We start from the raw sequence: 15,115 nt of genomic DNA on the forward strand, positions 1-15,115 counted from the left end.
ACCATGCTCCCTTTCTTTTGATGTTTCTTTGAATCTTAGTGATATTACCAAATTTCATCCCTGGTTATGACATTTTTTTAATCTTCTTTTGCAGCTCAGGGTCACAATAGCAACACAGTGTGATGACCAGGGGCTTCATGTGTAAAACCTTGCTTAGATTCGGGACTAAAATGTTACCTCCTCTTGAAAGGCAACGTACATCTAAAACTGTACATATACCACTTAACCACACCAAGTTCCTTTTCCTAAAACTATGCGCTCATGCACTCCCTTTTAGCCACTCCCTGTGACCTCCTGGCGTAAAGATAGATTTTTTTGAATACTCACCATGTATATTTTCCATATTCCTGAATGACCTCTTTACTACACACCATGGGAGAACAGATTAAAAAAAGCAGAAAATGAAACTTAAGTGAATGTGATCTTGTGGTATTACTGGCTGAAATGGAGAACTGCAAAACCATTCTTTTTGATGGTCTCTCTGTGGGTGTCACAAATAAAAGGCAAAACCAAGAGCGAGAGCAACTGAGTGGAGAGAGCAATAGCAATGTGCCATCATGACACGGCCAGACCAAAGTAAGGACACAGCACCAATTACTTCAGGTTGTATGCGCAGAACGTTGAGATATCAAAAACGTTCCTATTTAACTTGCAAAAATAATTTTGCCAAATTTCAGTGTTGCAGTACGTACAAGTCTCTTTACATTCAATGTACAATACCCAGAAGGTGTTGAACTGCCATTGCAATGATGTCGTGGGGCATAGAGTCTGGGTCATCGTTGTGCTCATCTTGGACTATCTCAGGTGGCAGAGACGGCCCATGTTTCTGCAATACGTTGTGCAGTACAAATCCAAACAGTGCTGTTTACCTTTTAATGAACCAATGGTCCATTCTGTTATCATTATGATTATTTATTTAGCTGGCAACATTTATCTAAGACGACTTACAAAGCAAGTTATAATATATAAATATATACAGTAAATCATTGATAGTGTGTGGGAGTTCCTTTCATTATATCTCCTCCCTTGTGGTGTATCCACAATCACCTGAAATAAAGATTATAGAAGTTGTTTGTAATGTACTAAACTTAACTGCAATTCTAGCAATTAGGCTTACTTACCAAGAAGCTAACCATCTCACACAGCATGACAGAGATGTTTGCTTCCCACGCTACACTTTGATAAAATAAAGGAATTGTGGGTTGAGCCTGTCAACTCGCAACAATGTTAGTCAGACGCATTTTGAACATCGCATATTAGTATATTAATTGAATGAAAGTGCTTTCTGTTTACAAAAGCAAATTCATTCTGTAATGGTGTCTTAACTGCAACATGTGTGCAGTCAATTGCACGCCAATGGCATTAGGAGAATCGGCAATCGCTGCAAATTACCTTTTGATCCCGGGCTGCTCATTCTGACAGTAAGGAAATGAGAGGTATGTGAGTAGAATGTTAATTCTGCCATCACAAACAGATGGACCGGTGAGATTACTGACCAGACAGCCAGTTCACACTGAAGCGCACCGATTGCCAAATACCCTACAGTTGTTAAAACCTGAAGCGTAACTGGGATCATGTGATGGTGGTCTCTGCAATCAGCACACAACTTCAAGAGGATGGCTCTAGGAAGTCTACAGTAGCCCTTTAAGTCAGTTACCATCATGAGCCAACAATGATCACATTTCCTGATAGCCTGCCATTGGCAGTATCCTTCAAAAGAGCTAACATTACCATGGCCAGTTATGTTCTAAAACACACATCACACCATCTTTATAGTCCAAAATGATTATCAACACACAAAGGCGATTAAACTAGAGCATACGTAATAGGTGTCATTACCGACACTGATGGCAGCTGAATTGAGAGACCATGTTAGTTAACTCATAAAAGTAAATGATAGACATTCTGTCTATAGAAGTGTCCCCTGTATATGAAGCATGTGGAGTTCTTCCTGTATCACTATCAACAGTGTCTTTCCTATGGGAACACGACATCGTAAGACATTATCATTTTTGTCTTCCGCCACTATGATATCTTTTATTAACAAAACAGAGGATGTTCCAGATGTGGTGATCTTTGTTTCCTATTAATGGACCGAGGATAGATGCCAGTAATTACAGAGCTTCTCATAATAACCACTGGGTGTAGCAGCATCCCTTCTTTACATGAAGAAAGAACAGCCATCTCTAAACAAAGGAGGCAGATTAAGACACCATCAGTCCTGAGCTTACAATAGCGATGTCTCAGGGCTTCCCCAGATGTTTCACCACAATAAAGTTTCATCCATTCTGTGATTGACTAGTTACGAGCTGGATCTTGGACTTGATCGATCATTAACATCTTAAATACTCTGGGATAAGCCATTTTAGGTAAACGTTTTTGAAAGAGAAATTGATGTCCAGCAGAACAGAATAACTTAACTCCCAATGTTGTACTACCCTAGATGACTGAGAACATTCACATAAATGTTATTGTGTTTTTCGGCATCCATGTTGACTTCATTAAAAAACAAGAAACATACACTCTATATAACCCAAGGTATTTAAGTAAACACTGGCTATTCTTTGTTCACTTACTAAATCAGCGATTTGTAGAATACCCTTCTCAGCTTCAAGCTCAAAATGTTCAAACAGTTTTCTTTGTATGACAGTTCCTGTGACCTGGAAATCAGAGTATGCCAGTTCAGAAATGATCTTTTCAGGAACTGCTTCAAAAACCAATAAAGGGAAATATAGTGTATTATTTAAGGGTGTATGCATACACATGCAGATACACAGTGGAGGCCAGAAGCCTTTTCACTTTTGTTAAAATTTTAGTTTTGTTTATAGCTGAAATCAGGATAGAAACTATAACATTTAATAAGATTGTGTAACCAACTATATTTACTATAAGTAAAAATACAGAAAGTGGAATTGTGAAAAAGAGTGTGCAGACTTTTGAAACTCACCATGTACTGCCTTGAAGACAGTTCCAAAACAAGTCAGAGTAATTTGGAATATTCATCTCAGGGGTTAAAATAAGGAGGCTGTAAGTTAACTTTTTATAATTTAATATATTATTTTTAAATAAACAAGCTCATCATACAGAAATCATGCAACAAGACTGAACTAAACCATCTGGCCAAAAAGAAGATCACACTTGGGTAAGGTAAAGGAGACTCCGTTGTAATCTCACTATTGGATTGAAGGTTTAGTGCCATCTCGTTGCATGATTTCTGTGTAACTCAGCTTGTTAATTAAGAAAGTTATTTTAAAAATTATTTTTAAATTTAAATTACAGCCCCTTAATTTTGATACCTAAAGAGAATATTTCAAGCAACTCAAATTAATTTTTGAACTGTATACATACACATTCGTGACGATTTAAGGTTTGAGACAATTTAACAGTTAAAAATGACGATAAGCCTCTGGAAAATTAAGGTTTGCAAAACATTGAATTCATCCTTGTAGCTGTTAAAGACACGAACACATACAGTATAATGCTAACATCCAGCTCGTCAAAGATATACAACATCTAATGAATGGAGGGGATGTGTCTTATGTTTGGACTTGTGCTCCATTACCCTCCATTGTATGCCTCTGAGGAAAGGCGCCACTGTATAAAATGACTAAATACAGCTTTAATCAACAAAGCACACTTCTGAGACAAATGACAGCATGGCACTGCTGCGAAAAAAATAACCTTAATTTCAAACCGTACATAACTCTTAAAATAACAATGTGGCAAGAAAGCAGTGGGTGAAAATGTAAATGTTGAATGCTGTTTTGACAGGGCAGAGCCTGGTGAAGGAAAGAGATAAGAGTAGAAATAAAACTGTGAGAACCACCAAAAAGCACTGCACTCACTGATATAAGAAGAAGAAAGTCATCTGCAGACCGCAAGCAAACGGGCCTCCGACTGAGACAGACGGGAGGAAGCAGATGCCTTAAACTTGCCTTTGGTCATCATGAATGTTATTTTATCACTGAAAGTGTTCCCCTGTGTGTTTTGTAATGGTATTTATAGAAGGCTTTACTATATTGCCTTTAGTAAGCTTACTACATTTCCATGGTAGATGCACTTTATTCATTACATTTTTTACATTTTAAAGGCTTCATAATTCTGTTAAAATGGCTACAGTCAGGATATAGGAATTTAACTACTAAAATAATCCAATGACACAACTTTTTCCTAATAATTATTCCATATTGGAGTGCTGCATAGATGTACAGTTTACTGTACTTTTTTAATCCTTCTAGCAAATCTACAGTAGCAATTGCATGTTTCTTCCTTAGCACGTTGCCTGTGTGTTTAACACTAGAATCCCTGAAGCCTACAAAAAAACTCGGAATCCCGGCCCACCTTAACACCTCTCCATCAGCGTCTTTTGTTTTGTAAATGTGTCGATCAGCACAAGCAGCCTGCAGCAAGGAATTTAAGGTGGGCCGGGATTATACGTTTTTTCATAGGCTTCAGGAATTCTAGCATTAAAATATTCCTGACAAAAAATCTTGGGCTTTAGAAAGACCACCAGCACAGTATCATGATTTAAAAGGAATGTACATGAAGCTTGGCACTGTGTTAGTAGTTTTTAAGGCTGACAGAGTGATTTAAGAAACTTTATTCGACCAGAGGACGACCAGAGCACTTGGGTGAAAATCCCGCTGTCGCAAAGAGAATGTGCATACTGCATAGAGACAAAAGCTAAGCCTGGACCTGAACCCAGTCTCCTGGAGCTGTGAGGCAGTAGTGCTAACCACTGCACCACCAGGCTGAGTTGACAGGCAAAATAATAAACACAGCTACGAAACAGAGAGTGACACATCATCAGCACCTTATTACACTGTATATTGTTCATTGCTGTTCCCTGAATTCTTTGAATTAAATATGTGATGATCTTTCTTATTTCTTTTAATTTTAATTTTATTTGGGAATACAAGTGTAAGTGAGATGTTCCAGTGGTAGAGATGGCTGCCTCACACTCTGGGTTTGAATTTCAGCCAATTAGTTGTATGGCTGCAAATTTTCTCCTAATGAGTATCTGTTTCTTAACATTATTGCACAGTCCCATGGCTGATCACAGCACATTTCACTACATGTTGTACTTGTAGAACTGTGTATGTGACAAGTAAAGAATTCTGAGATCTTAAAATGTAGGTGCTGATGGGTGCAGTAATTGGTTAGATTGGTCTGGCAGCTGTAACAGTGTCTAGGGGGCTCAAACTGATAGACTACACTTCCTACTGTTCCTGATTTCAACTGTCATGTCATTTTCTAACCTGATTAATTTGGCTATAGTTCCCGGGGGTCCTGGAGCCTACTCCACCTGGCATAGGGTGCACAGCAGGAACATACCCTGGATTTGGTGCCATTATATCACAGGGTGACCACACACATTAGGGCCAATTTAACCTACATGTCTTTGGACAGTGAGAGGAAACTGGAGCATCCGGAGGAAATCCACACAAACACGGGGATGACGTGGGACGCAAACCCTGGTCATGTCACTGCCAGGCAGCAGCGCTACCACTGTTCCCCCGTGGCCCTGATCTCAAATGTTACCTCCTTAAATTCTTTTTGACATTTGTATTGATCTTTCCCAGTGTTCTTATAATATTTTGAACTCAAACATACAGAAAGCTTTTTAATTAAGGCTGGCTTTTGCTTAAACCAATACCAGCTCCTAGAGAATGTCACCTAAGCAATCCTGGGGTTTCTGTTCATCCTTATGTTTTCTTTGTCCGCAACAAGGCCATTGTGTCCTGATATTTTTAGAGTCAGTGGTTAACCTAACATTCATTTCTTTGGGATGTGTGAAGAAACCAGAGTACGCGGAAGAAAAAAAACAAAGCACATAAACACAGATATGATGTGCAAACTTGTTACTGACATTAACTGGGACATTTATTGAACCCAGGCTATTGAAGTTGTGATGATAAAGACAGATCTGTGTCCACCATATCATTTGATACCACAGACAGCAAATGCCAGTCAGGCAGCTACCACACGTGATGCACGTTAAGGTTGCTATAAGCAGGTTTTGTAATATGATATCTTCTTTGTTATTGATGGCTGTATTGCTATTTTTTATGTCATTTCTAAATACTTACTAACAAATTGATTTCTATTAAATGTAACTCACCACATCATATTTTTTTATTTGTATTTCTATTGTATTCTCATTTCTTCTCAATTTCTACTTTTCTTCTGATATAGGCAGAATTTTCTGAGCTCAACCTGGTGGCACATGCGACTGGCAGCTATTCAGTGGACATTGATGCACTCCGCAATGGCGCCAAGGTCACAAAGTAAGTGGGGGATAAGGGGGGTGTAGATATGAAAGAGTGTTTCATTTGGTTCCACATCTAAACTAAAGTAGAATTATGTTGGCCTGCAGTTGATCATGCCGGAGAGACCAGATGTTCCACATGTCTACCCGGATGGGTCGCTTCAAATCACACCACACCAGTTCTGATCCCCATCAGGCCTGACCCCACTGGCTCTCCGACGGTTTTGACTCTTCCATGGATAGGGCTCCCGAGGGCTTTTCCATCATTTCCTTCATAATGCGAGCAGCCTTCCTATGGCGACTGCTGCAGAGCTAATCCTGCGGAGAGCAGAAAGGAGTCCTGTCTGTCGTCTCAGAGATGCATGAACTTTTTTTTTACTGTGGTTGGAGTACCAATCCTGCCTCCAACCCCTAAGATTTCCCTGTAGGTTAGAGGACCGCTTGCAGTCACGGATGCAGTTTAAATTATGGAGTCCCAAATGAGGCACATTACTTGAATTGTGAGAGAACATCAGTTATGGCAGTATGGCCATGTGGTGCGATTCCCTGAGGGTCATTGTTGAGGACCTGAGTGGCTGGACCAGGCCAAGGGGACGCCCACGTAACACCTGGCTGCGGCAGATAAATGGTCATTTCCGAAACAGTGGGACTGCCTGGATGGTTGCCAACCAGGATCCCAAGCTGTTTCGTCCTGTGGTGGATGCGGCAATGCGCTATATCAGTGCATGCTCCCCAACCTGACCGGACCTGACCTGACCTGCAGATGGGAATAAGTCATAGAATAGAAAACAACAGCCTTAGTGACATACAGTAGAGGTTAAGGCTTTAGGTTGTAAAATAGTTGTTGCTTCAAACTTGTTCTGTGATTGTGAGCAAATCACCTAACTTGTCAGTACTCCAGCAGTAGAAATATGTAAAAACTGTACACATGTGAAATGTAAATTATGTTTAATAAAAAAAAATTTAAAAGCAGGAGAGGTGAAGAATATAGACAGTCTGATCACACCCTGCACGTGAGTACTGCCCAATCTTTTTTCAAATTGCCTTCATGCACTGGATCTCCTCAGACAAGAGAGAGCTGAGAGTCCCATTCTTCAACAAGAGAGAAGAGCATGAAAGGCTTGAAAACAGGAAAAAATTTAGACCTAAAATAAATGGCTACATGTAAATTTCTAATTGTCTGAAATAGTTTTTTTTTCAGCTCAGTGTGATTAAGAATACATTCTGTATTTTATAAATAAAAAGTAGTTTAGCATTGATGGTCATGTGAATGCTAAGTCCACAACCACTTAAGGTGCCATCGAAACAGCTTATTAATAACAACCCTAACCACTCGTTTTCCATTGTGGGGTCATCTGATGCCAAATCATCTCAACCATTTGACCATAAGGAATATTCAAAGTAGTCAAGAAGTCAGCCTGAATGATCAACCTAACGTGCTTTTATTTAGGATGTGATCCAAAGATAGTGACTGGGTTGTGACTCAAATGTTGAGAAAGAGAAGCAGCCCTTCTAACCACAGTGCAAGCTCTAGTGATGCTCATTTTTTAGTCATTTTTAGAGCGTGTCTGTAATCGCAGGTTTCCGGTCTCCTCTTTTATTAAATGTTAGCTGCTAGCAGGCATCAATCTCAGGAATATTCCATTTTGGTGATAATACCTAGCAGGTGATAAACATTATAGTTTTATTGCCTAAGAAAATCTTGAATTCTCTAAGACTAAAATGTCAGATGCTTTTAAATGAGCAACTCCCTGAGTCCCACTTAACTAATCAGATTTGGCTTTATAATAATACTTGCTAAATAAATGAGTAAATACGATGTATAAAGAAATAATAAAAAATCCACATTAAAGCTGAATATTTGTTCTGCATTAATTCCAAAGTGCATCTAAATTTTAACTTGCCATTACAGATTGCACACATGCTAACTAGTTTCCTGCTGCATTGATTGAAATTAATTCAATCAACATTAATCTAATTGAATCTGATTTGATAAAACTTCTTAAAATTAGCAACTCCTGCTTGTAATTAGAAGATGGAAATGAAGCGTTTGAATGCCTAATGGTTTCTGCAGACAAAGAAAGCAGGCTTTCACAGTGAAACTAAAGAAATTGTCTCTTACCTGCTGTTCATCCTACTTGCTTTATTAACATTTGCCTCACAAAATTGTTACGTCCTTAAATGTATCTGCTTTTTGGGACTGTGTAATGTCAGCAAGGATTTTTACAAACAAAAAGTTAAATTGTAAAAAGAGCTTGTTGCACTCTACAATCACAAATTGTTCAAAAGTAGACAGAAGAAAAATGTTTGTCCAAGTTGAAGCCATGTTAATCTATTATGTAACCTGATGGTGCATCTTGAGACATCGGAAGGCCCGAGTTCTTACTATTAGCATGAATTATTCACTTGAGGGGGCCATTTTGAAAGGAAGGTGTGAAAGAGTGCCAGCTGGAATGACCTAATCAAATAACCACAGTTTGTTTCATTTAACTTCATGTTCTTTTAGGGTTAATGAGTCTTGCTTTGTGCTCCACCTGCAGGTCCATCAGGCCAGATTTTGTCCTGGTTCGTCAGCACGCCTTCAGCATGGCAAAGAACGGTGACTTCCGCAACATTGTCATTGGCCTGCAGTATGCTGGACTGCCCAGTGTCAACTCTCTGCACTCCGTGTACAACTTTTGTGATAAGCCCTGGGTGGTGAGTCTTCCTAATGGATTATGACATTCTAATAATGTCCACAGCAGATGTTCTACTGCTGTGATGTTCATCCTCTTATTATTAATCAACAATGATGTTAATGGTTTTTATTGTGGTACAAAGCAGCTGGGAATGTTTGAGCACTAATCTGTCACTTCAGCTAACCAAAAGACCAGGGGTGTCCAAGTCCAGTCCTGGTGGGCCACAGGTTTTCATTCTAACCTTCTTCTTAATTAGTGAACCATTTTTGCTGCTGACTAACTTGTTTTGCCTTAGCTTTCATTGACGTGTCTCAGACCCCTTAGGTGTTACTTTTTCCTCAATAAGCAGCCAAACAATAATGAGACACAAAAATACCTGAAAATACAGAAAGGTGAAGGTCTCTGCCATGTTGGTCTGCTCAGGTCACCAAAACATCTTGACGGTGGTCTTAGAAAAAACAGAAAATCAACAGTCTGCTGTGGCAGAATGAGGGCAGCAACAAGTCATGATATTCAATAACGGCTTTAATAAATAGCAAGAATTGGCTTCTCAGTAAGGAGCTGGTTGGAGTGAAATTGGCTGGAGTTTGACGTTCCAGTTTAGCTGGTCATCTGTTTGCTTGTTTCACATCTCATTTCTGTTTGGCTGCCTTTTAATAAAGAAACGAATCAATTCAGAGGACTGATTACTTAAAAACAGGGCTTTTAAAATGAAGGGAAAAGGAGTTTATTAGCAGTGAAAACTGTTTGCTGATTAGAAAAATGTTAGAATGAAAACCTGCAGCTCACCAGGGAAATAGACAGAAATATATTACTGTTAATGAAATCAACAAAATTTCTGTTAATGTATTAAAATCATTTAGTGAGTGAATGTGATTAAATATATTTATACAATTATAAAAAGCCCTACTCTTGCCATTACACACAACTTCTGTGCCTGTTGCCATTATACTCCTTCACACAATCAAAGTCTTTTGATCAAGCTTCGTTTGTACCTTACAGCCAAGGATTGTCTCAGCAGGGAGAGAACATGAATTCTAAATAAGCTCACACATGTTGTAGTTCAGCAGACATTACATGACGGCTCAGTCAAATTAACCAGACTGTTTTGCCCACATACAAAAAAAAAAAAGAAGAGTCTCTGTACATTGAGGCCATCAAACTGTATGTGCCGCCTCCTTTTCTTCCTCCATATCTAAATCTTGCACTTTATGGCTAAGGTAAATTATAAATAAACAGAGGGTCAGCTCAGGTTGGACGGCTGGGAGACAAAGTCAGAGAGGCGAGATTGCGTTGGTGTGAACATGTGCAAAGGAGAGATGCTGAGTATATTGGGAGAAGGATGCTAAGGATAGAGCTGCCAGGCAAGAGAAAAAGAGGAAGGCCTAAGCAAAGGTTTATGGATGTGGTGAGAGAGGACATGCAGGTGATGGGTGTAACAGAACAAGATGCAGAGGACAGAAAGATATGGAAGAAGATGATCAGCTGTGGCAACCCCTAACGGGAGCAGCCGAAAAAAGAGGACGAAGGAGTGTCCGCTCTACCCACATTCCACACTAGAAAACTACAATGCTTTTGGTGAACAAAAACCCTAAAATGATTGCCATGTGCTGTCTAACCTTTCCTAGAAATATTTTCATGATTTTTGTGCTCAAACTTCTGGACAATAGATAAGTAAAAACAGCGATGAGTATGACATGGTGACAATACGGGAGGAAAGCATTCACCATCCTGTTGAGAGGAGGTGATTTGCTGTCATTACTAAATCAAACTTGACTTTGAGGACAAGCTAATGGCAGCGACTACCCAATCACCGGGATATTTAAGATCAGTTTGTCTTCTGCATTGGGGTCACTTTACACCATAAACGCAAAAGCAAAGCATGCAAGTATCTTCACTATGGTAGATTACGTTGTTCTTCACCAAACTGGATTTTATGTTTCTGATGGAGGCAAATAAAAGAACAGCATTGCCAAGGTGCACATCCAGTCGCTGGTGTAGTGGAAATGGTCGGCTGTGCTTGCATTTCTGACCAAGGAAGTTGTATAAACAGTTGCAATTTTGTGAAAGATAATGCTATTTATATGTAACTTTGCATTACGAATGTATATATCTTTTATTGGCTATCTAAAAATATTATAATATGGATGCTCTCAAGGCAATTCGGCCCCTTCTTCAGGCAAGATGTCATCAAGATGTACACGGTACCTGAAGAAGGGGGCCTTAGCTGCCTCGAAAGCATTGCATATTGTAATCTTTTAAATTAACCAATAAAAGGTGTCATTTTGCTTGACTTCTCACTACATCCATCATGGCTAACACGATACAACACCCGAGTACTAATTTATATCCAAAATGCACGTCTGTGTATCTAGACAGTCCCTGATTATCCATTACAGGGTCACGGGGTTATCTATGCAGCAGTAATGTTACTTTCAAGTACAAAGTTAATTCACCTAAGAAATGCTTGTTGTTACTTTTGTTAGTGTCAGCATTTCCTCTGTTATTAGTGTAATTTAATCACCTTCCTAATGCATTTTTGAAATCGGCAGAATTTAATTAACATCCGTATGTATGGAGAGTCCTGCGGTGGGTTGGCACCCTGCCCGGGATTAGTTCCTGCCTTGTGCCCTGTGTTGGTTGGGATTGGCTCCAGCAGACCCCCGTGACCCTGTGTTCGGATTCAGCGGGTTGGAAAATGGATGGATGGATGTATGGAGAGTGTACTTCCAATTCCATCTGCTATAATAAAGTGCAGAAAAACACCCAGCGTTAAATTAACCTGTAAAATCGTAACTATGGGGACATTTTGCTGTGATGAAAGTACTGTATATGTTTACAATTTCAGGATTTTAATATACAGTACCTGTGAGAGAAGCATTATTAATTTGATTTGTCTAAAGCTTTCAAACATCACACACACTGACATACACGTCCTTCTTGGTTTACTCCAAAAACCTAATACTTTGTAAATATCATGGAAAAAACACACACACACACACACGCACTTTAAAGATCCATGTCTCCTAAAACTGCATTCTCTCTGCTATACCCAAAGAGACCAGAAGATAATTTGTCTCCATAAACGTCTCCATTTCATTTTTGATTTTCTCTTGCGGTCTCCTGAGCACCATGTTGGATTGCTGAGGAGTATGAAGGTCTAGTTTGTGACAGGGGCAGTGGTGCGTATGGGGTGGGGATGCCAGAGAGTAATGTCACTTCTCTGAGCTTTGTTGTGTTACTGAAGACAAGGCGTGACAGTCTGAGTGGCAGAAGAATTCTTTCTTTTGCATGGATTTCTTTTCAGATTTAAGAAAAGCATAAACAAAGCCCCATCTTCAGTAGTACAGAACCCAACAAGATTCCTGTTAATGATTTATAATAACAATTAAAATGACCAATTGTTAATATAATTGTTTTAAAGCATTAAGTAAAAGAGCTGATGATATTAGCAGTTTCACATATCTGGCTAGCTAAGTGTCATGTGTGCTTCTGTGTAATCAGCTTTGCTAATTATCGGAGGGGCTGTTGAACCAGTCAAACATTTGTCTGCGTTCCTTTTGATTTTCACACTAAGGCTCTACATTCCTGCACAACAAGTACATTGCAGCAGAGCCCCTTTAAGGTTAGGATTCGCCCCTAGTTAGTGAGAACCATTTTAGCAAAAGTTAAAGGGAATAAAAAGGACTGCTTTGGTGAGTTGTTCAACTTCCGCTCCCTCAGCCAGAGTCACATCAGTGCAAATGAATATCAGCATGAACCTGAAAGGGGTATTGTGTAGAGTCCATTTTGAAAGTGGCCAAAGATTAGCTCCTATGTACTAAAATATGCGAATTACAAATTTCTAGTACTTGTGGTTGATAGCGTGTTTCTTGTTTCCAAGTCAAGCCAATCAGAGTGCCAAAAACCTCAAAAATCAAGCATTATACTGTAATTGATTTTGTAACATGAGGGATTGTTCTCTCTTAGACAACGTCTGCCAGGGGTCTCCAGTCCTATTCATATGCCACAGTCAGGAGGTGGACTGCAGAATTTTGTCATTCCTGACTGTCCCTCAAAGATGACTTATGGTCTAGCCAGCCTTTAACCTCAGCGACAGATGAACATGTTGCCACTGTAACTGAGAATCAAAGAGTGAAAGTGTGTGAAATGGTAGACATTATATGGATTAGTTATGAATAATCTGAATCAATTCTTCATATGCAATTAAAAATGAGTTGGGTTAGTGCATGTTTAGTGCTCAAAATGTGAACTCTAAGTGAAGCATTAATACATTTAATTTTCCAAAGAGAATTTAAACCTAATACATTCAAATTGGGAAAACTTGCAGAAGCCATTCATAAATAAGAATGAAGGTTGGATACATCGCAGCTGTAAGAAGAACGAGCATAAGACATTGTGAAGGATTGGGGCAGCCACCCGTATAATTTTTCCCGGCTGCAAAACTGATGCCAAAGCACAGACATGTTCATACAACAGAGTCCAAAACAGAACTGATTCATTCTCCACAAGATGGCAGCTTTAAAGGCCTGTAGAGGAAGTGATGTCATCCGAGGATTTCCCTAGAATGGTCTGCAAAAGATCGAGAGGGAGAATTAGTGCACCTCGCCACCCCCTGGTCTGCCGTGGAATTACATGTACTCAAGCCCTTTAGTTGTCTCCTAAACACGCGTGTGTAACACAGTTTCCTTCAGTGTTTGAATTCGCCACTACAAAGCTTTGCCCAATCTAAAGGACTATACGATAGGCCGTATTACAGGGATAATTTTTTAAGATACAATAATTAATTATATCTTTTCTGATCTTTTTAAAATTAATTTTAGTGGTCAGTGATGCTGCTTTCTCAGCTTGCTTTCTGCTGTTAGGCCCTTTGCTGTGTTGCTTGCAACTTCATAGGGAAAACCGTTAGTCTTTCTGTCACAATAGTGTAGATAGTAAAAAAGTAGTAGTAGTAGTAGTAGCTACTTCTCAGACTACTGTCAAAGTGCGTCTCAATTTTCTTGTCCATAAGAGAAGATATTGACAGTTTCAGCTCTCCAAAATGAGAGCGAGAGCGCATCTGCATTTTAGTTTCAGAGAGAGGTCATTTTTTTAAAGAATGCATTCAGGAGTAACCTTGGGTCCCAGAGCCCCAGAAAATCTATGAGTGTGTGTTGAGAATTCTGGTCATGGAGTGAGTGCAACTAGTTTATGAAGAAAGGTGAAACCTTTTCTGATTGGATTAAAGTCCCTTCCAGTTCCAAAATCGATGCCTTCTTGTAGATGCATTATTCTGTCCATCCCAGTTGTCATTCCATGAGTTATAGGCCTTTTTCTTGCTTGGGTATATTTTGTGCCTTCTGGCCTAAAAGTGTCTACAGAGGGCCCTTTGGAAAGCTGTCCATTCCACTCTGATTGCCACCTTTGTTATCAGATGAAGTTCAGGCAGATTCTGGTAGAAGCTGAAGTTCAGTCACTTAGTCTGGAATGTAAGAGGGGGCTTTGTGCAGCTGGGTGTCTGCTATATCTGCTGCCTTTAACAGGCCTGCCGTGCCACTAAAGCTTGGCATGATGTCCATTGGTTTGTCATAAGGTTCAAGGTTAGGTACAGGTCATCCATCCATCCATCCATTTTCCAACCCGCTGAATCCGAACACAGGGTCACGGGGGTCTGCTGGAGCCAATCCCAGCCAACACAGGGCACAAGGCAGGAACCAATCCTGGGCAGGGTGCCAACCCACCGCAGGACACACACAAACACACCCACACACCAAGCACACACTAGGGCCAATTTAGAATCGCCAATCCACCTAACCTGCATGTCTTTGGACTGTGGGAGGAAACCGGAGCGCCCGGAGGAAACCCACGCAGACACGGGGAGAACATGCAAACTCCACGCAGGGAGGACCCGGGAAGCGATCCCAGGTCCCCAGGTCTCCCAACTGCGAGGCAGCAGCGCTACCCACTGCGCCACCGTGCCGCCCGGTACAGGTCAGCTTTTATTTATTTATTTATTTATTTATTTGTTTGTTTATTAAATATTTCTAATAATTAACGGTAGGGTAAATAGTACTGGTGTTTTTCTAGTTAATTGTTCATTTTACAGAATAACTGGCCGAAAGTTCAAATTCATACTGAAAGTATAAACACAAGACCTGAGAAAATAGAATTGCCCTGATGGTTAATGGAG

At 39.9% G+C, this 15,115-nt stretch overlaps 1 protein-coding gene across 4 annotated transcripts in view; it reads left to right on the forward strand.

Moving 5' to 3' along the window:
• Window positions 1-15,115, forward strand: part of syn1 (synapsin I) — a 326,193-nt gene that overhangs the window by 115,003 nt on the left and 196,075 nt on the right. For all 4 annotated transcript variants that reach the window (XM_051933641.1, XM_051933643.1, XM_051933642.1 and 1 more), the window contains exons 3-4: window positions 6,200-6,287; window positions 8,809-8,965. In XM_051933641.1, coding sequence (XP_051789601.1) covers window positions 6,200-6,287; window positions 8,809-8,965 — 245 coding nt within the window. The remainder of the gene's footprint in view (window positions 1-6,199; window positions 6,288-8,808; window positions 8,966-15,115) is intronic.

This window comes from Erpetoichthys calabaricus, chromosome 11 (genome assembly GCF_900747795.2).
Source record: "Erpetoichthys calabaricus chromosome 11, fErpCal1.3, whole genome shotgun sequence".
Lineage (NCBI taxonomy): Eukaryota > Metazoa > Chordata > Cladistia > Polypteriformes > Polypteridae > Erpetoichthys > Erpetoichthys calabaricus.